This window comes from Scleropages formosus, chromosome 17, assembly GCF_900964775.1.
Source record: "Scleropages formosus chromosome 17, fSclFor1.1, whole genome shotgun sequence".
NCBI lineage: Eukaryota > Metazoa > Chordata > Actinopteri > Osteoglossiformes > Osteoglossidae > Scleropages > Scleropages formosus.
In genome coordinates this window covers 13280587-13300331 of record NC_041822.1, presented here as the reverse complement: position 1 = coordinate 13300331, position 19745 = coordinate 13280587, and the positions used below count along the sequence as shown (strand labels likewise).

The window sequence follows — 19745 nt, the reverse complement described above, 5'->3', positions numbered from 1 at the left end:
GGGACATTTTTTTCTGCGTCCTCCAAGCCTGTAACTGCCACCCCTTCTCCATCTTGAGGCTCTTAACTGTGCTTCGTTTACACGTTTCCTTCACCATCTTCCAGTCGTGTCTCAGTGCTATTGACGTTTGTTATCCCTGCTCTTTCTGTGCCTCCTCCTGCACACTGTTGACTGCAGCCCTGTGTCCGCAGGCTGGTTCCTCACACTCCAGCAGCGCTGCAGAAAGACGTGTCCCGAGGGTAGCTTTGCTAACAGGACTAGAGGACACTGCGAGGACTGCCTGCCTGGCTGTGCCCTGTGCCACGACGGGACTCTGTGCCTGCGCTGTAAAACTGACACCGAGAACCCCCTCTTCCTGCAAGATGGCCAGTGTGTCACCCGTTGTGAAAGGTTCCCTCCGTTCTAGACATTTCCATAGCAATGCATGCTTGCAAGAATATTGAAAATGCAGCGTGAAACCCGGGGTGTGTGGTGGTGCAGCGGGTTTGGCCGGGTCCTGCTCTCTGGTGGGTCTGGGGTTCGAGTCCCGCTTGGGTTGCCTCGTGACGGACTGGTATCCCGTCCTGGGTGCGTCCCCTCCCCTTCTAGCCTCGCACCCTCTGTTGCCGGGTTAGGCTCCGGTTCGCCGTGACCCCACTTGGGACAAGCGGCTTCAGACTGTGTGTGAGTGTGAAACCTGTTACAAACGATCAGTTATGGGCCTAATGACTAAATACAACCAAGTGACTAAATGTCAAATGACTAAAATTAAACAAAAAAAAAAAAGATTTTGTATTACATTCAAAGATGAAAGATTTGCTTCATGTTCAATGCATATGAAATTAATACAGAAGAAAATTTCTTTTGCATTTGTATCATTTCCCTGCATCATTAGTGTAATTTCAGTAGTGTGTTCTTGTGGTTAAGTACGGTATTTATTTCTGAATTGTGTTTGCTTGCATGGTATACATGGCACACATAAAAAGAAAAGAGGTTTAATATTCACTGCACTGGCACTGTTCTAGTCCCACACCCCACGACAGTGACTTTAGCGCGTTCTTTCGGCCTGCAGGGGCTACGCGGAGGAAGGGACGTGTCGCAGCTGCGCCCCAGAGTGCGCCTCCTGCGAGGGCCCGGCCACACACTGCAACTCCTGCCTGGAGCCCTTCCTGTTACACAAAAATGAGTGCAGGGACATTTGCCCGCCGGCATACTTCCCCCAAGAAGGGCAGTGTCACCGTTGCTCCAAGGCCTGCAGTCAGTGCATTGAGGGTGGCCTCTGCAAGGGTGAGTGCGCCACCCTTGGCTCTGACACCCAAACGGTGTCTGTAGATTCCCACCAGGCAGGTGCTCCGGGCCTTGGTATCAATGCAGAACGACAGCTGCTCCTTCTAGTACATTCTGCAGCTGCACTCATTATAGCAATGCATCCTGGATCCAAGTGCACTCATTACAGCAACCCATCCTGGATCCAAGTGCACTGACTCTGATGGTCTTTCTGCACTTTTCTGCACTTTTACACCATATAATGTGGCAGTTAGAATTAAAGGCGTCCTAAAAGTGCGCTCTAAAAGAGCGGGAGGTTGTGCTGCAGTTTCACAAGCTATCTGTCTAGATTTCCGTGCGGAAAAGATGTCCTACAAGGTGGTGCGTTTCAGAGTTCCCTCGGTGGACTTTTCTCCCTGCCTTTTTCCACTGCTCTCTCAGAGTGCAGGAAGAACTTCTTTCTGCACGAGGACAGCTGTGCGGCTGACTGCCCAGTAGGGTTTTACCCAGAGGTTGATCAGAGAGAGTGTCTGCAGTGTCACAAGCTCTGCGACTCGTGCGACGGCCCGGACGAGGATGACTGCATCACGTGTAATAACACGTCTGCAGTGCACTACAATGGAGAGTGTCTCTCCGAGTGCCCCGGCAACACCTTCCACGATCTGGACACCATGGAGTGCAGAGGTACGGCCACATTGCCGCATCTGGACTGCAGAATGACGACTCCTCTGAAGTCGAATTTTTAACCAGAGTAAATTTAAAGCAGAGGGACATTTCATTCAGACCAGTGCAGTCGAGGATGGGGCAGCGGCACAGCAGGTAGCACTAGAGCATCACAGTTAATGGACTGCAAGTTTGGATGTGGGTTCATATCTGGTTCAGCCCATGTGGAGTTTTCATATTCTCCAAGTTCTCCTTCGGGTGTTCTACTTCATCCTACAGTCCAGACATACGGGTTTCAGATTAACTGTGACCCTGAATTATTCTTACATTGTGTGTGTGTGAATGCATGAATGCATGTGATAGTGATCGTCCTTGCATGGCCAGACAGAACATCCAGGGTGTACCCTGTCTCACACCCTGTATTTCTGAGATAGGTTCCAGATCACCACTGAGCCTGTGTTGGACATTTGATAATTGATAATGAATGGGTTCATAATGAGGTATGGGACTTGAACCAGCATCCTTCATGTTCCCAGCCAGTATGCTTTTGGGTTTGGGTCTTTGCCCCTAAGCGACTAAGTAACAAAGGTTACTGGGGGGACTAGAGGGAAACATCTTATTTTGTATCCCAGAACTACTTTGCTGTGTCTCCTCTCTCCATCCCTCCCTAGACTGTGATAAATCCTGCCTTACGTGCTCCGGCCCGAAAGATGACAATTGCAGGAGCTGCTGGCCCAGCATGAAGATGAATGGACAAGGCCGCTGCATCTTTTTCGCTGAGTGTCCCCTTCCGTCCTACATGGACCAGGATGGGGGGTGCAAGGCCTGCCACCCCTGGTGCCATCGCTGCATAGGACCCACCCAGCACCACTGTCTGAGCTGCAATGGGAACCTCTTCCTGCTGAGTGAGTGTCACCCAGGGCTATTGATCCCAGGTCACCCACCCTTTCCTTGACCATTCTCAGTCCTGGTCAGGACGATTCCTTTTGACACCCATACCAGCCCATAATGCATTAACCTTGATAAAGTTATTTATTAAATGAATAGAGCGATTTAAATCATGTAAAACTTCAAACTGTAATTGTATCTTGCAGAATACCCCAAAACAATCTTTTCTGTCTCATTACTGGGGGAGGAAAAGACAGTGGTCATGATTTCCATCAATCAAAAAGAGCTTACAAAATACGTGTTCAGTTGTTTTTAAACTTTGATAAATTGAATCATGCTGATGTATCAGTCCTTCAGGTTTGGTAATGATTTATTGTTTTGGATGTTTCACAAATGATCTCATGATGGGAACATGTTCTATTTGAAGAAAAGCAGCCGTCCTTTTGTGGCAGGGCTGCTGTGATGGACACGCAGACTTCCCCTTTTCTCGTGAGACACATGTCGTTTCTCTCTCTCCCCCCCCCAAGACCAAACCTGTGTGGAGCGCTGTCCTGATGGCTTCTACAGTGAAGAGGAGCAGCGGCTGTGTGAGCGATGTCACATCACCTGCTCGTCATGCGAGGACAGCGTCAAGTGCCTCACTTGTCAGCCACACCTGTTCAGGCTGGGCAAGGCCTGCGTGGAGAGCTGTGCACCCAAGTAGGTCACGTGATGAGGATCGAGGCCTGTAGAGCTCTCACCAACAGACGTTCTGGGCTGTCACTATGCCAGATCACAGCTCACGTTGAGCACAAATGTTCTGCCTCTTGCGTATCAGCCTTTGGAGGACATATTTGAAATTAACCTCTCGAGCGTTCCCATTTCTACTCATACCCAGGTCTTTGTCACTCTCAGACTCCAACAGCCTCGCTCTGTGCTCCTTCACCATTGCAGCTTCAGCTCAAGGTCATCCTTGAAGAGAACGGATTGTACCACCAAGTTGCCATTTAAATGTTTATATTACATGTATTTTGACCACGGGCCTTCTCCCTACAGCCACTACAACAATGTTTCCTCCATGGTGTGTGGGCGATGTGACCCCACCTGCGATGAGTGCTATGGCCCAGCAAACACCCAGTGCCGTAGCTGCAGAAAGGACTACTTTTTCATGAAGAGTAATGGGCGATGCTACCACTCCTGCCCGGATAACTTCTACAAGGATGCCAGGAAAAGAACCTGCGAGAGGTGTCACCCCACCTGTAAGACCTGCAAAGGTATGGAGAAGAAGAGGGCAAAAAATATGGCCCTTTGAAATTCAGTTATGGTTCATCTCACTGCTCTTTTATGCTTCATGAAAACATGAATAAGTCTTGTCGAGTTGTTGACTTTTCTGTTTATCATCGCGGTCATCTCTGCCTGTGCGACGCACATCCCAACATTATCTGCTTTTCGATTTCAAAAGTGAGCAATTCCAGTTTAAACATCAGCTCATTTTAAATATACAGGTAGCCCCCGATTTACAATATTTCGACTTAACATTTTTTTTCGACTTTACGATGGTGAGCTGGCGATAGACATGCAGTAGAAACCGTACTTCGAATTTTGAATTTTTTCTGGGCAAGCGATACTCTCTTGCGATGTGCGGTGGGTTGGTCCGGGTCCTGCTCTTTAGTGGGTCTAGGGTTCGAGTCCCGCTTGGGGTGCCTTGCAACGGACTGGCGTCCCGTCCCGGGTGCATCCCCCTCCCCCTCCGGCCTTACGCCCTGTGTGCCGGGTTAGGCTCCGGTTCCCCGTGCCCCGTATGGGGCGAGCGGTTCGGGCGAACGGACTCTCTTGCGATGCTGGGCAGCGGCCGCAATCCGCATCTCTCAGTCTGCCACGCAGAGGTGTGTATTAAATCCATTTTCCACTTACAATATTTTCAACTTATGATGGGTTTTGCGGAACGTAACCCCATCATAACTCGGGTTTACCTGTATCTGGATTTTCTTTTCTTTTTTTAAAAAAAAAAAACTTTCTAGGTACAGTTTTGTTTCTTCTGAGCTATGCAGAGGGTGGTGCCCATGATAAGTAATGGTCCATAGATATGTTTTTTTTTCTGTTATTTTTCATTTTAAAACAAGATTTTTGTGCCAAGTTTAAGATGGGTTTTATTAATGTTACTGTTCACAGCTTATGTGTTTGCAATTACAGATCGAAGTGCTCTGGAATGTGAGTCTTGCTACATGGGCTACGTGTTGTCTGGGGGGATATGCAAGTCCCTGTGTGTCCCAGGACAATATGCTGCTTCTGTGGTAAGTAAATAAATCACAGCTCCAAGCTGGTACACTCTAGCTGGACCAAAATACCACCATCTCTTCCTTTCCAAAATTCTTACGTTTTTAAGTATTTCATTTAGACTTTTTCGTGGCTTGAAACCCTGCCTTTGGGATTGACATTGCTTTTCAGAGCCCCAGTCTGCACTGTGAACCCTGTGACGAGTCCTGCGTAGACTGCAAAGGACCTGGCCCCTATAATTGCACCGTGTGCCCGGCCCTTGAACGTCTGGCCCCTGATGGCCGCTGCCTCACCTGCTGCAGGGAAGCTGACGATTCTTCTCCAATGCCATGGGAGTGCTGCAACTGCACTGATAGCAGCGGTAAGACCCATCTTCTCTGCCACTCTGTCTTGTTGCTCTTCATACCTTGACTGTTGCCTTTTTTCCAATACATTGCCATCCTTTAAAGTTTCCTCTTTGCTTCGGTTTTATGCTGGTTGCCTGTGTGCTCATTTTCTGCTGTCAATCCTGCTGCTCTCTATAAATGCTAAGTGAACAGGACGAGCAACCTGTAAAGCCACACAAAGCCTATAGTCCACTCGAGACCACATGCTGTGTAGTACAGTATTAGGATTAATTAATAGCTGGGTAATTTTTCCTGGAGCAATTTAGTTCAAGTACTGTGCTCAAGGGCATTGCAAAAAAATAACCCAGGTGCTTTGACTTCAAGACAACAGCACTAATCTATACGTTCCCTGATGCCTTTCCACTATGCATTGAACTGGCACGTTTGTCAACAACTGATTTTACTTTTACCTATAGTTGCAGAGGTCAAGCAACCCAGAGACACACTACCATTTTACTAGTCAATATATGCAATGTGATCTAAATCAAAGGATTGTCATGTACTCAGTGACTTTTTTCTCTGTAGATGAATGTGTCCTTAGCGTCAACTTTGAGGTGCAGGAAGTGGAGGAGTCTGCTGGACGACCAGCTCTCTTCATCGTCACATCCATTCTGCTGCTACTGGGAATAGGGGTAGCGGTCTTCCTCTTCTTGCACGCACGTTCGAAGGAGACCCCCAAGTCAAAGCCAGGGGGCTATGAGAAACTGAGCAACAGCGGTGGCGGAGGCTACGGGAAGCCCATGACCTCATATGAGTCTAGCCGCTCTGAGCAGCTAGTGGATTTCAGCGATCGTGCTGAGGAGGGAGATGAGGACGAAGATGAAGACATTGTGTATATGGGCCAGGATGGTACTGTGTACCGCAAGTTCAAGTATGGTCTACTGGAAGATGATGAAGAAGATGAACTTGAATATGATGATGAAAGTTACTCATTCAGATAGAAGCAATTTTCCTAACAATGTGTGCTGGCCCTCTTGTATTGCTCTCCTGAAGCCCTGCATTGCGCCCAGAAATTCTGAATGGATTGGAATCTGGATTTATTTTACAGATAAAAAGTACAATCAATTTGTCACAAGATGAAGAATCCAACACATATTTCGAACAGCTAGAGCTTCATAAATTACATCCCATTACATGTTTTGTTAATTCAAAGGTACTTTTTAAAAGAAGATATTTACAATCCAGTGTCTTCATTCTACCTTAAAATGCAGCAGGAACAATTTCCATCAGTAAAACAAAGGTTTTGTTTAATAGCGGTAAGATAGTCAACCCCTTTAGAACAAAGTAGGAATTAGAACAAGAATTTTGATAGGCAAACATCTTACAGTTGGTTCTTGCACTTTTCTTTAGAAGTGGTGTTTACATGGCTCTATTTTGCCTTATACAGAATGATTGTTTGATCAGTACTATAGTTTTGACGTGAATATGTCCCTTGTAAATGTCAACATAAATAAAATACAGAATGAATTAAATGAAACAGTCCTATCCTTTGGAACTTCTGCCGAGTCACCATAAATAACATTTTAAAGTTCTTCGCAATTCTTGTGATCAGTTACGATGTTTATGGTTCACGCAACACATTCCCACCATGTACTGTCATGGCAAACAGTCATTTCAAATTCAAAATTAAGTGAGAAAGCAGCAAAAGTGTTTTCATGAGTTTAAGGAATTATTATACTACAGCATGCAATACACAATTTTAAAGAATTGAGACAACAGAAAAAAAAACTCAGCAAAGTGGTCCCTAAAATAGGTTGTGGTTGAGGTACTGACATAATTGCCATTTACTGCTATGAATGAATTCCCTACTCCATACCTTTCAGGCATTGTGGGACACTCAGTAAAATGTGTATACCCCACACATACAGTACTTCACTCAGTTAAACTTTACATGTATGTTTTCATGAGATATGTTGTCTTTAGTATTTATATTTGTTTAAAACTTTCAAGACAATTTAATTGCACATCTGAAACTCATGCGTAATATCAGGATATCATTAATTCAAATATTCTGTCATTAATGCTTATTAGGCAACAAAACAATCACCCTTAGCACGGAGAATGGCAAGAGGAAAGATTACAACAGGGATAAACAAATCTGACCATTGGCAAGTTTTGTTGTTCTTCCTTCATGTTAACAATAACAAAAGCCAAGCATCTGAAAATTTACACAATTACCAGCTGACAAAGATTTTAGTGCATGTCTTACCATCACAATTACCACTCACAGTTACGGTGGTTGTGAACATCTGGACAATCTACAACTTGGGAAAAAATAATTTAAGTAGAATTAAACTTTTTGGGTTTAAAACATTTGATGCATGCCATCCTATCATTGCCTTATATTATTTGGATTTCTGCACAATGGAATTTATTCAGAGAAAATAAATTATGTCTGCACCCAGACTTTGGGGTGGGGGGGTGCAGCAGGCTTGGCCTGTGCCTGCTCTCTGCTGTGTCTGGAGTTCGAGTCCTGCTTGGGGTGCCTTGCAACAGATTGGCATCCCATCTTCGGTGTGTCCCCTCCCCCTCCAGCCTTGCGCTCTGTATTGCCGGGTTAGGCTCCAGTTCACCGCGACCCCGCTTGGGACAAGCGGTTTCAGACTGTATGTGTGCGCACCCAGAGTAAATTGGGTGTAAATTTTATGCACAAAATGCAAACATTTAAAACGTTACCATTACACATTATTGTAGGCAAAAAAAAATAACACCATTAAGCTCTCCTTCCGCCTTAATTCTGTTTGACTAGTTATAAAATGCTCAAATCTAAACTGATCTATGTGCCTTCTTCATATGTGAAGATCTTGTGCCTCTTGCTACCAGTTGATTAATTTTGAGAAAAAACAAACATCTGACAGCAATTAAACTTGGGCTTTAACCTTTTGTTATACATTAGGATTTACCAAAATGGAAGTTAACGACAGGCTTTGAAAATTACCTTAATTTAGACACTGCAGTTGAGGCCACTGATTTCAGAAGCCAAGAAAGTGAAGAAAAAAATGAACCCTCAACACAAGAATTAGAGTATGGGAAAGGTGTTGATCACCAAGGAATTACAAGTATGTAGAGCTGAATGGGTAAAATGCCTAAAGTATGCCTGGTCTTTTCAAAGCCACATTTAATTTCTAATGGCCATAAATATGAAAGGGCTCTGATATTACCCAGAGCACCCGGGTCAAGAAAACCACATCTAATGGATCTGTTTTCAAGAACTTGAATTGGAAACTAACAATGATGTCTTTCAGTCTGAATCAAAGAGGCAAGTGTTAGTATCTCTAGCCCATGGAAGATGAGACTAAACAGCGAGAAGAGACAAAACAATCCTATGACTAACCTTGATGGCAATTCCTTCACTTAAGCAACAAGCCTGGCAAATGGCACCAAGGTTTTTGGGTCACAAGCTAACTATAATCATCAGCCCTAAAACACACATAGCTGTTCTTGGTGTTGATATAGAGGCAGATGGAAAAAACACAAAACGTTACAGGGTTAACTTTTAGCAATGAAGAACATTATGGGGGTAGGAAGATAACTGCCCTATCAAGGCACTGCACAAAAGCAAGCACACCAGACAAACGGTTCAGGCACACTAATAGAACCAGACAAAGTTCCCTTGTGTTGCAAGGTTCACTAAACACATCGAACAGCCAGAAAAGAACCAGGTGACTGACCAGCGGCAAGTGACATTAGGATATGTAATAAGTTCCCTGACTCATCTCAGCACCAGATCGAACGAAGGCTACAGTCAATGGCCATTCATAATCTGGTTTTGTAATGCCTTGAAAAACTTATCTTCTTTGAATTTCTGGTGTTCTGGCATATCCAGCCTTCGCTTAGCCTCCTCGATATCACTGTTAATTGCTGCTATGAGAGCATCTGGAGAGAGAAAAATGGAAAATATAAGAATGCAATGGCTTAACTGCTCAACGTGTCAAATTAGCATGAGTATAAAATAAGCATTCTGAAGGTGAGGAAAAAATGAGTTTTTAAACAGGTCAGCAAGCAGAGAAATAATTATCACCTGTTTTTATTAAAATGTTTCTGCAAGATCAGTTCTAAAAAATATTTGCTAAGAAAATAAAGCAATGTAAGAAAATGCTACATAGCAACATATTTTATGGACACAGGAACAAGTCACAAATAAGATTATTACACATGAAGTTAACTATATTTGACCTGAAAGGAAAATCGGTTATGGTCAAAGCTTACAGAAAACAGCAGATATAGTTAGTATGCATGTCCCACACTGAATACCGCTGTACACCTTTAAGAGGGGAAAGTGAATTAACTCAATGTAATTTTTAATCACATGGCTACCCAACTTGTACTTTTGTCTTTTTTTCCTTACCTAAAGAACTGTAATTCCTCTCAGGACGGATGTACCCCACCATCACCACACTCAGAATCTGCCCATAGAAATCTTCTTTGAATGTATGAATCACGTGGGTTTCCTTCAAAGCAGAAAGATTCACCTCAGTATACAGACAGCAATATGAAACCAGCAAATGATGAACCAAGACAGATTAAAAAAGACCTTAAAGCAAAGATGAAGCAGCTGGAATAAGATAATTTTCTAGATCAACATGGATTTCCAACTGCATCACAAAGGAAACATTCTTACGAGCCCTGTAAAAATGCATGCCCAAACAGCTCCTTGGTATGTTGCCAGAGCTCTACATAAACTTGACAAAAAAGACGGACACTGTATCATATCCCTCCAGCTCCAGACAATGGTCCTTTGTATGTTTACTTTACACTGCCTCCATGTCTGTGCCACCTATTTAATGCATTCCATACTGCTCTCCACTCATAATTTTCCCAATCAGAATTATCAACCCATAACTTTCCCTCGGAACAGTCTCCAGACTGAAGGCTTCATCTGTGGACTATTCAAGATTTTAAAATGGACTCAAACTTTGTTCAGAGTTCAATGCTGATAGAAGAAAAGTGTTTTTTCCATAACAAAACAATGTTCACAGCATGGTGTAAAAATAAAATATGCACTAAAAAGCTTTTGTGTCAACACTCAGCAGTTTATCCAACCATCCATTTTCAATAACCACTTGTCTTGATGAGGATGACGGACATCTAGAGCCTATCTCAAGCACTGGGAGCAAGGCTGAGGGGGGTACACCCTGGACAGGACACCAGTCCTTCACTCTGTAGCCTCGTACTCACACACTATGGGTAATTTAGCATCACCGATCCACCTAAACTGTATGTCTTTGGATTGCAGGAGAATACGAAGCACCCGGAAGAAATTCACGCAGACATGGGGAGAATGTGAAAACTCCACACAGACTGAGCTAGATGTGAATCTGTGCCCAAACAACTCAAGTGCTGTGAAATGGTAGTGCTACTTATGGCACCAGCTTGCTCTCAGCAGTATTGTGTAGATCAAAATTTGTGAAGTGGTGACAGCAGAATTTGACTTTATACTTTGAATAGTTAAAGAGTCTGTATTCAGTACAGACTGTCGAGCCACATAATGGCTTGGCAAGATGGAACGGACAGATAAAGTTGACACCTGCCCACCTAGTCAGAGTGCAGTGTAGTGCCTATAATCAACTTGACTGAGTGTCAACAACCAGAAAACACTTTCTTTTGCTCTCTCTAGCCTCTCGCCGAAACACAAGTCCTCTTCCTCTTGCAATTATTTCTCTGCACAAATTTCCTCCTGCATCCAAGAACACACCAAAAAAAAAAAAAAAAAAGAAAACATAAGATACAATTTAACTACACTATTTAATACTGATGTTCAGCAGGAATTATACCTCTATGTCTGAAACACTTATCTTGTATGGTTCAGATACCATTCATTCCACACTTTACCATATAAGGAGTCTAGGAGAATAAAGTGTAAGTGTCTTTCTGTGTGGAAAAGAAAACCAGTAGGGCTGACAAGGATAAAGACACTTCACACAACAGTCAGTCAGCAGCTCAGCAATCAAATATACCATGAAATGTAGCACCAGACCAGCAGTAGGTATGGGGATACATTAGTGGGGTTAGCAGGTAACATACTCATTAGAGCTGTAGCCTTGCAACTGAATCCCATTTCAGATGCAGTATCCCCAAGCAAGGTACTACCTGGATTGCTCCAGTAAATATTTACTAAGCTGTATAAATTGGTGAAATAGTGCAAGTAGCACTGATTAAACAGTAGTGGTAGTTCACACAAGTTAGTACAAACAAAACAAAATCTGAATAATGTGTACGAAAACTTTATCCCACATGAAAATCCCACTCGCAGAAGTGGGAATAACACATTTATCAAAACAATTTTTTCCCAAATACACATATATTACACAAATTCACATACACGTCATGTTTTCTCAAAGATGAATCACATCTATAACACAATGTGATGTACTGTGTATGTACAAACATACAGTAATCATTTTCTGTTCCAATAATTAAGAGTGTGAACAGTTTTGTAGAACAGGGGTGACACACTGAGTGGGATTACCATGGATTTCTTGGTGTTTTTGTAGTAGGGGTTCCAGCCAATGCTCATGACCATCTTATGCACATCCCCAGTCCCCAGGCTTGCCCAACCGTAGTAAATGCCCGTGCCAATATCTGCAGGAAGGTGGTCCACCACGGAGTCTTGGAAGTTCGCTAGGAGGAGGACAAAAGGCAATCAAGTCAACAACCAGGGAATTCAAATGGCAGCCAAGTAAATGAGGCCATGCAGGGATACAACAAAAGTGAGCAAACTGGTGAACAGATAAGGCCTCAAGCATCTGATGCCATACTGCTGGGGTTTAATGGCTGAAGGTGGTCCAACAGCTGCCTAACCAAGATGACCATCGTGAACAAGGACAGGACACAGACCAGTATGAATGGGGTAAGAGGTGCCTCATTAAGTTTAGGCTTGTCTCACTGAAACCCTGCTCTAGCTCCCTTGATCAAAGCGCTTGCCTTGAACTTCCAATACTCTACTGTATAACATCACCTACTGGGGACAACCGGTAGCATAATGGTTAGAGCTACTGCCTTTGGACCCAACGGTCACCACACTGATCTCCACCTCTGGTGTAGTATCCTTGAGTAAGGTACTTACCCAAAACTGCTCGAGTAAAACTACCCAGCTGTATACATGGGTAAATAATTGTGAAATACCTTAACACTGTAAGTCACTATGGAGAAAGGCATCAGCTAAGAGATAGATTTAAATGTCACTAACAAAGGCTAACAATTTTCAGAAATATGAACCTGCTTAACTTACAGACCTCTGATGAAACAAAACATTTATAATGTTTACAGATTTTGTTCAGTCAAGAAAGCAATACTACCAACTACACCTCTGGTGTGTGTGGGAGCTTGGAAGAGGTAAAAAAAAAAAAAAAAATGTCATTAAAATCAAATGAGCCCGTTCGCGTTCTCGTGGCTAATAGACAAATCGCGTGTGTGACGTCACCATCGCGTGGAACTCGCACTTGAGAGGCGCCGCGGGACCCGGGGCTCCATCCACGCTCCCTACCATGATGATGTCTCATCATGAGACTCATGTTCTGTCTTTCTCCCTTTTACTGAGGATTACACCACTTATATAATCCAGCCGTAAAAATAAGTTCAATAATTTCGGCCGAATGATTGAATGCGACGGGTTACCTGTGGGGATGCCGAGCTCCTTGCTCCCTCTTCCAAAGCCTCGTATGACCTCCCCGCGGCAGAAGTACGGCAGGCTCCTCATCATGATGATGATGTTCGCACCGTTAGCAAGTAACTAGCGCTGCCGATACCAACCGCTTATTAACACGTATGAAGTTTAACGGCATTCACTGGACAGTGTCAGTGCAAGTAGTGTGTCGTCTAGACTAAAAGCGTTCTAACCGGCCTCACTCAAAAAATTGCGGTCAAATGTCAAATCTTACGTCTCTCCAGAACTTTCCTTCCAATTAAGCTACGCTGATCTGAGGTACAAGTTAGCGGTATTTACGCTTTTGTTTTGAGGTTCCTCATGTGAGTTGTAATTTCTAACAACTTATCCAAGAGTGACTGAAGTCGCCGGTTGAAACTCGTACCACTAGAATCGGTGTCCGCTGGCAACCGACTGTGCGCATTGTAACCTTGTGACTCGGCTCTTCCTGTGACGTCAATCGATCTCCGTCGGCTAAAGTCATGATAAAAACACAGGTAAAACACATATCGCCATCTAGTGTTGGAAGACCAATGTACACCAACATTATTGCATTTCCCGCTACGATCATTTCCGGTCATTCAGTCGGTTGTGCTTTACGTTTGTTTTTGTTTAGCGGATGCTGTTCTCCAAAGTGAGATACTACTCAGAGCAAACAAAGTGAACTTCCCAACAAACGAAGAGTTGAAAATTTCGTGTGCAGTCAGGTGGAACTGTATGACTGTGCCATATGGCATATCAGTTTATGGAAAAAAAAAAATATTTTAATATCAGAATAAACACGCAAATTGTACCCGACATAAAGTGCTTAATCTTCTTTACAATCCTCCTTTCTGGATCCCAAAGGTCTGAATAATAATAATATATTCAGTAGAGACCAAAATGAAGCCTTGCCCACCCATGATCAATAGAGTAAAAGCAGGGTCATGGTGGTCTGGAGCCAAGACCCTGAAAATGATACTCATAATTTTGATGTAATAATATTTGTCATCTGAACAGTACACTTTGGATATAATAGAAAACTTCTAAATATGATCAATGCACAGGATTCCATTCCTATTTTGCACTTCATCAATGTCATGTTCCCTAGAGGGAGCGCAATTACACACACACATTTGCTCATACATCCTAAGGGAAATTTAGACTCAGCTATTCATGTGAAACAGGCACCTTTGGGCTGCAGGAGGAAACCCAGGCAAAAGGTTACACTTACACACACACACACACACCATCTGAAACCAACTATATGGGGTTGTGGGTAGCTGGAGCCTCACCCAGCAACACAGGGCCTGAGGCTGGAGGGGAAGGGGACACACCCAGGATGGGACGCCAGTCCATCAGAAGGTACCCCAAGCAGGACTCGAACCCCAGACCCACCAAAGAGCAGGACCCCGTCCAATCCACTGCGCCACCCCACCCCCAGCAAAAAGTTGTTCAGGTTAAAAGGTTGGAACTTGGAAAAATATTATTCACCAGAAGTATTGATGGGAGGTGGAGCAGTGTGTGGCCACCCCCCACTCAGTCATGTTCTCCCTGTGTTCGCATGGTTTCCCTGCTACATTCTAAAGAGGGAACTGTATGTAACGCACTGGATAAAGATGTCGGCTAAATACCATGTAATAATTATTGAATCTCTTTGACAAGAAGTGTTTGTTACATGAAAACTTCTGAAAGGCCGAGAGTAAACATTTTTATAATTTGGTTCTAGAAGGTTGCCAAAGGTACTGTAACAGCACTGAAAGGATTCAAACATTTGTTTCTTTAGCTCACACTTTTCTCCAAAGCAGCTTACAGTGTTAAGGTATTGTTACGTGCCTGTACAGGTTTTCGGTGTGTTTTCTTATTCTTTTCTGTGTGAGTGGCACAGCGAGTAGTGCTCCTGTCTCTCAATGCCTGGGTGGTGTGACAGGATGTGGGTTTGGTCCCCGCTCACTCTGTGTGGAGTTTGCATGTTCTCCCTGTGTCTGTGTGGGTTTCCTCTGGGTGCTCTGGTTTCCTCCCACACTCCAAAGACATGCTGTTCAGGTTCCCCCATAGTGTGTGACTGACAGAGAGAGAGTGTGTTCCACTGATGTATGGATGAGTTACCCAGTATAAATAGTGTATCTAGCAGTGTAAGTCACCTTGGTGAATAAGCTGTGTGGGCTCATAAGACTACATAGTACCCACTGGAAGTTGCTTTGGAGAAAAGCATCTGCTAAGTGAATAAATGTAAATGCCTGTGTATCTTTGATCCCTGTACAGGTCCATCTATCATCGGTTGTCATCCGTCTTCATCAGTCCTGTTGTCGGTTCTTCATTTGGACCAATAACCTTCACACTTTGCCATCTTCAAAACCCTACAATTTCCCAAGAAACTCAAAACTTTTGCCTCATAGGCCTTGCGCCTGGGCCTTCAGATAAACATATCACATGACCTGCATATCCAGCATGTAAGTTACAGCCACGTGTCTAGACACATTAGAGAAGAGGTGGGTGCCACCCCCTCTACTTTTGGTTCTTGTTGGACAGAGTAGGTTAGTTAAGGCATCCTAGATGCTGAAGACCCTTTTGTTTTGTTTTGTTTACTAGCTAGGGTAGTCTACCAAGTTGAGTTAGGAAAACTAGTTTTTTGCTTTGGCACTGTCTTAGTTCCTTTTCCCCTGAACAGTATCTTTGCATTCTGTAAATGTTGTAAATGGTCACCTGAATATCTGCACCTATTTGCACAGTTAAAAGAAACTGGACTTAAAGCACTTCCTTGATATATGTGTTTTTGTTGTCAACACTCATCTGACGTGATGCCTTAGTCACCCTTAGACACCTGAGGTTGTAACAATTACCTATGATCATTTACCTATTTCTAGAAGAGACCAACTTTACTGGAGCAATTTAGGATAACTATGTTGCTTGAGGGTACTTCAACAGTAGGTGAGATTTGAACCAGCAATTAGTTGGTGTTTGTAGAGAGTCCTGTTTGGACTGATCAGTTCACAGTATTGGGGCATTCTGGGAAGCCTGTACTCTGAGGCATGCGCTTCCAGCCAGAGGCACTCTTGGGAACAGCGCTGGACATTATTGTCCACGTTTGGGATGGGTAGGCAATGAAGACGTCGCCATCTTTTCAATAGGGGGCCGTAGTGTGAAGTCCTGCCATACTGAAAGGTGCCACGCGGGACCAGGAGCAGAAGGAAGGACTGTGTAGGTGTAATGAACAAGATACTACTGGGAAGTGTGGCTAAATAGCTGTGTAGAAGAGTCTGTGAGGAAGTACAAGGGGGAAGCACATTGGGATTGATGTCATAATATTCTAAGAAACAGTTCTTAGAGGAGAGGAAGTGCGAACATTTTTTTTTCTTAAGTACTTGCAGGTACCTGTCATTGTTCCAGTTAATATTTAGTTGTGGGTAAATTTCAACTGTCTTTTTTCACCGCAACAAAGCCCAAGCCCCCAGGGCTGTGATAAATAATTTTTACCGTCTCATAAACCTGAATGTAATGGTCAGCGTATTTTTTGATGAATTATATATTTTCCTGCATCCAGGGAAGTGTTTTGACAAATGATGACCTACAGCAGGTGGCGCAGTGGCGCAGTAGCGCAGTAGGTTGGATGGGGTCTTGCTCTCCTGTGGGTCTGGGGTTCGAGTCCCGCTTGCGGTGCCTTGCGACGGACTGGCGTCCCGTCCTGGGTGTGTCCCCTCCCCCTCCGGCCTTATGCCCTGAGTTGCCGGGTTAGGCTCTGGTTCCCCGCAACCCTGTATGGGACAGGTGTGTGTGTGTGTGTGGCCTACAGTGTTATCTTAACAATTTCACAGAATTCGTACTGAAACATTTATTTGGTATTTTATAGCAATTTTGAATATTGCATAGTAACTTATGTAATTTACAATACAGATGGACTGAATGAACATTTCTGTCTAAGTTGAGTAGTTCTTCAACCTGATGCGTGTTTTTTAACTTTTAGTGAAATTAATTTTTGGATGAGTACCCTACTTTTACTGAGTATTTTACCTGATTATTATGTTTGGCTATATAACTTTGGTTGGTGTTAAGATGTCAACTGAGTGAAGATTTTCCATTCCATCGTCAACAACCACTCTTCCCCCGCAGGATTGCGGCGAGCCGGAGCCTAACCCAGCAACACAGGGTGCAAGGCCGAAGGGGGAAGGGACAAACCCAGGACAGGACACCAGTCTGTCACAAGGCACCTCAAGCAGGGGTTGAACCCCAGATCCACCACACAGTGTGCACTGGCAAAACCCACCGTGCCACCACAGCTCCCTGCATAAGGTTTTTTTTTAAAAAAAGAGAATGGACCTGATAAACCACAACTGTTCCAGAGATCCCACTTACACAAGCATTAAATACTTTTTAGAGCCGTGGGCTTTATTAAGTGTAAATAAATCACATAAATTTGTCTTGGCTGTAGTTGTGGTTCTGCTTTTTAACGTTCCTCTTTCTTAATATAACGGGGAGTTTTTTTCTAACCTTCAACTTTGGGCTGAGCAGGCAGTCTCAAGAGTCTTTTTGAGGTATTTCTACTGATGCTGGGGAACAGGGTGTACAGAATTATACTATTTAAGGCAGTCAAATTGCATCCTGAAGGGTCCAGTTCAAATCACACCTCCAGCTATACTGTAGTACCCTCGATTAAGGTATGTACCCTGAACCCATATAGTAAAGATGTCACGCCCACGCCCTCAAGCCAAACGACCACAGATACCCTGAATCAGAGCAGCAAGGTATAAAAGAAATGGTTGGCAGGTGGCCAGACACTTCTCCACATCACGTTAGAACCTCATTACATCCTTGTCCTTTACCCCCTGTTCTCTGCGTTCCCAGTTCTACATCTCCTGCTTTGCCTAATCGACTTTGATTCCAGTCTTGCCCCAAGAACAACGTCTGCGCCACGAACGATCCACGCCTGTCCCCGACTACGATCCTCACTTGTTTGTTACCACAATAAACAAACCTGCAATTCGGTCCACACCAATTGCTCGGTCTCCCGCCCTCATCCATCATGGACTTTTTTGTTTTTTTTGATAGTTCTCACTTTGTTCTATTTGAGATTTGCATGAAGTGTATATACACTGAAATGCGGTTTTCTTACAGAGAAAAAAGATATGTTTGGGTGTATCCCATACCACGGAAAAGTTTTTGGCGATAAGTTTGCTTAGCTGTTACAATACGCCCTAGGATTCAGACATTTTGTGTACAGTAATCCTAGTTACCAGCATACAGGTCATGCAGCTACTTTTTCTGGTTTAGTTTGTGGAGTACATTCCTTAATGACTAGAAAATATATCAGTTTAAAGTAAATGCAAAGCTTCTACACAATTTTTTTTCTAGGTGGCAGTTTTTTAGGTACGCGTTCCCTCTGCCTGAAATAATATGCTGTTACTTGCTGAATGTTCAGCAAACTGCAAACATGCAGGGGTTGAATACTTTGCACAGATTTTCATTTAGCTGATACTTTTCTCCAAATTGACTTACAATGTCAAGGTTACAATTATTTACCCATTTTTGCAACTGGATAACTTTTACTGGAGTAATTTAGGATAAGTAGCTTGCTCAATTGTACTACAGCCAGAAGTGGGATTGACCCTTGGAGCCAAAGGCAGTAGCTTTAGCCACTTGTGGAAAAAAGGTAGTTGGCTGACGACTTGTGCTAACAGCTGAATATAAAACATGCTCAAAGATGCATAGCAGAAATATAATCTGTTTTACCTTGTTACACATGGGGTATAACTGCTGACAATGTAGGCAATTTCCACTTTTGTCAGCAAAAAAACACAAAAGTGCAGTTTAAGTGAGAAAAAAAGAACAGACTGGTAAAAATTTGTTTCATTCATTCCTGGTTTCTGTTGTTTCACACCAATGAAAGGCCTACGAATCGATAGAAACCATGTGATTCCATGGATCTGCCCGGCTGGTTGTTAACAGTGAAGGTTAATTATGGGAATGTGATGATGTATGGTGTGTTCATAGTGCAAACTGACTCCCTTGTTACTGTTTGAGTCAAGTAACAAGTAACACGGACTTCAGTGACCTTGGGTATGTAAGCATTCCTGGTGTTTAGATGATACTCCTGATGGCTACAGTGTATCTATCTGTAAAATGCTTAGTTCAGCAGGGTGATGCTTCGTACTATGAGGGAACATGACCATGAATTTAACCTAATACAATGGCCAATAACCAAGCATCCGCCAGATTAAGGGTCTGTGGGATGAGGTACAACATGTTATTCAAAGCAGAAATCCACAACCAGCCAATTTACGATAACCCTTAGAAGCAATGTAACTGGCATTTGACCTGTGGTGCAGTTCTGACTCCTTTCTGAAGAGTTTATGTACACTTATGCAGGTAAGAGTGGTGCATTTCCTAACCTTGGTGTTTCAGTTCCTGAGCTGAAAGTTTGAGCACAGGTATGAATTCACCTCATGGTGTATGGAATTTGCTTGTTGTCTTGAAGTTATGTGGAAGGAGGTAATTATAAACCACTCGCAGACCATCCCTTACTATTAACATCACACACGTGATTTCATAAGTCAAATTCAGCTCCTCGGCATTTACACATACCCATTTAAGATGTAAAGCTTACGAAGGTTTTTTTCTTCTATTATGCTCTTTATCAAAAGTGGTGTCATCATTCCCTTTATGATCCACAACAGACTAGTGCAAAT

General features: G+C 43.5%; 2 protein-coding genes across 2 annotated transcripts in view; one reads left to right on the top strand and one right to left on the bottom strand.

Annotated features, from left to right (window-relative positions):
• Positions 1–7872, top strand: part of pcsk5b (proprotein convertase subtilisin/kexin type 5b) — an 84801-nt gene extending 76929 nt beyond the window's left edge. Inside the window, 9 exon segments of the mRNA XM_029259404.1 lie at positions 192–390; positions 1052–1266; positions 1687–1929; positions 2580–2813; positions 3324–3495; positions 3832–4049; positions 4969–5069; positions 5224–5407; positions 5946–7872. Of these exon segments, the coding sequence (XP_029115237.1) occupies positions 192–390; positions 1052–1266; positions 1687–1929; positions 2580–2813; positions 3324–3495; positions 3832–4049; positions 4969–5069; positions 5224–5407; positions 5946–6379 (2000 nt within the window). The 3' untranslated portion in view covers positions 6380–7872.
• A 114-nt stretch (positions 7873–7986) lies between these two features.
• Positions 7987–13300, bottom strand: rfk (riboflavin kinase). The gene is made up of 4 exons (XM_018759041.2): positions 13056–13300; positions 11908–12059; positions 9787–9889; positions 7987–9314 (listed from the first exon to the last, which is right to left on the bottom strand). Exons 1-4 carry the CDS (start codon positions 13138–13140, stop codon positions 9184–9186), a joined length of 471 nt encoding a protein of 156 aa, XP_018614557.1. The 5' UTR covers positions 13141–13300; the 3' UTR covers positions 7987–9183.
• Positions 13301–19745: the final 6445 nt, after the last annotated feature.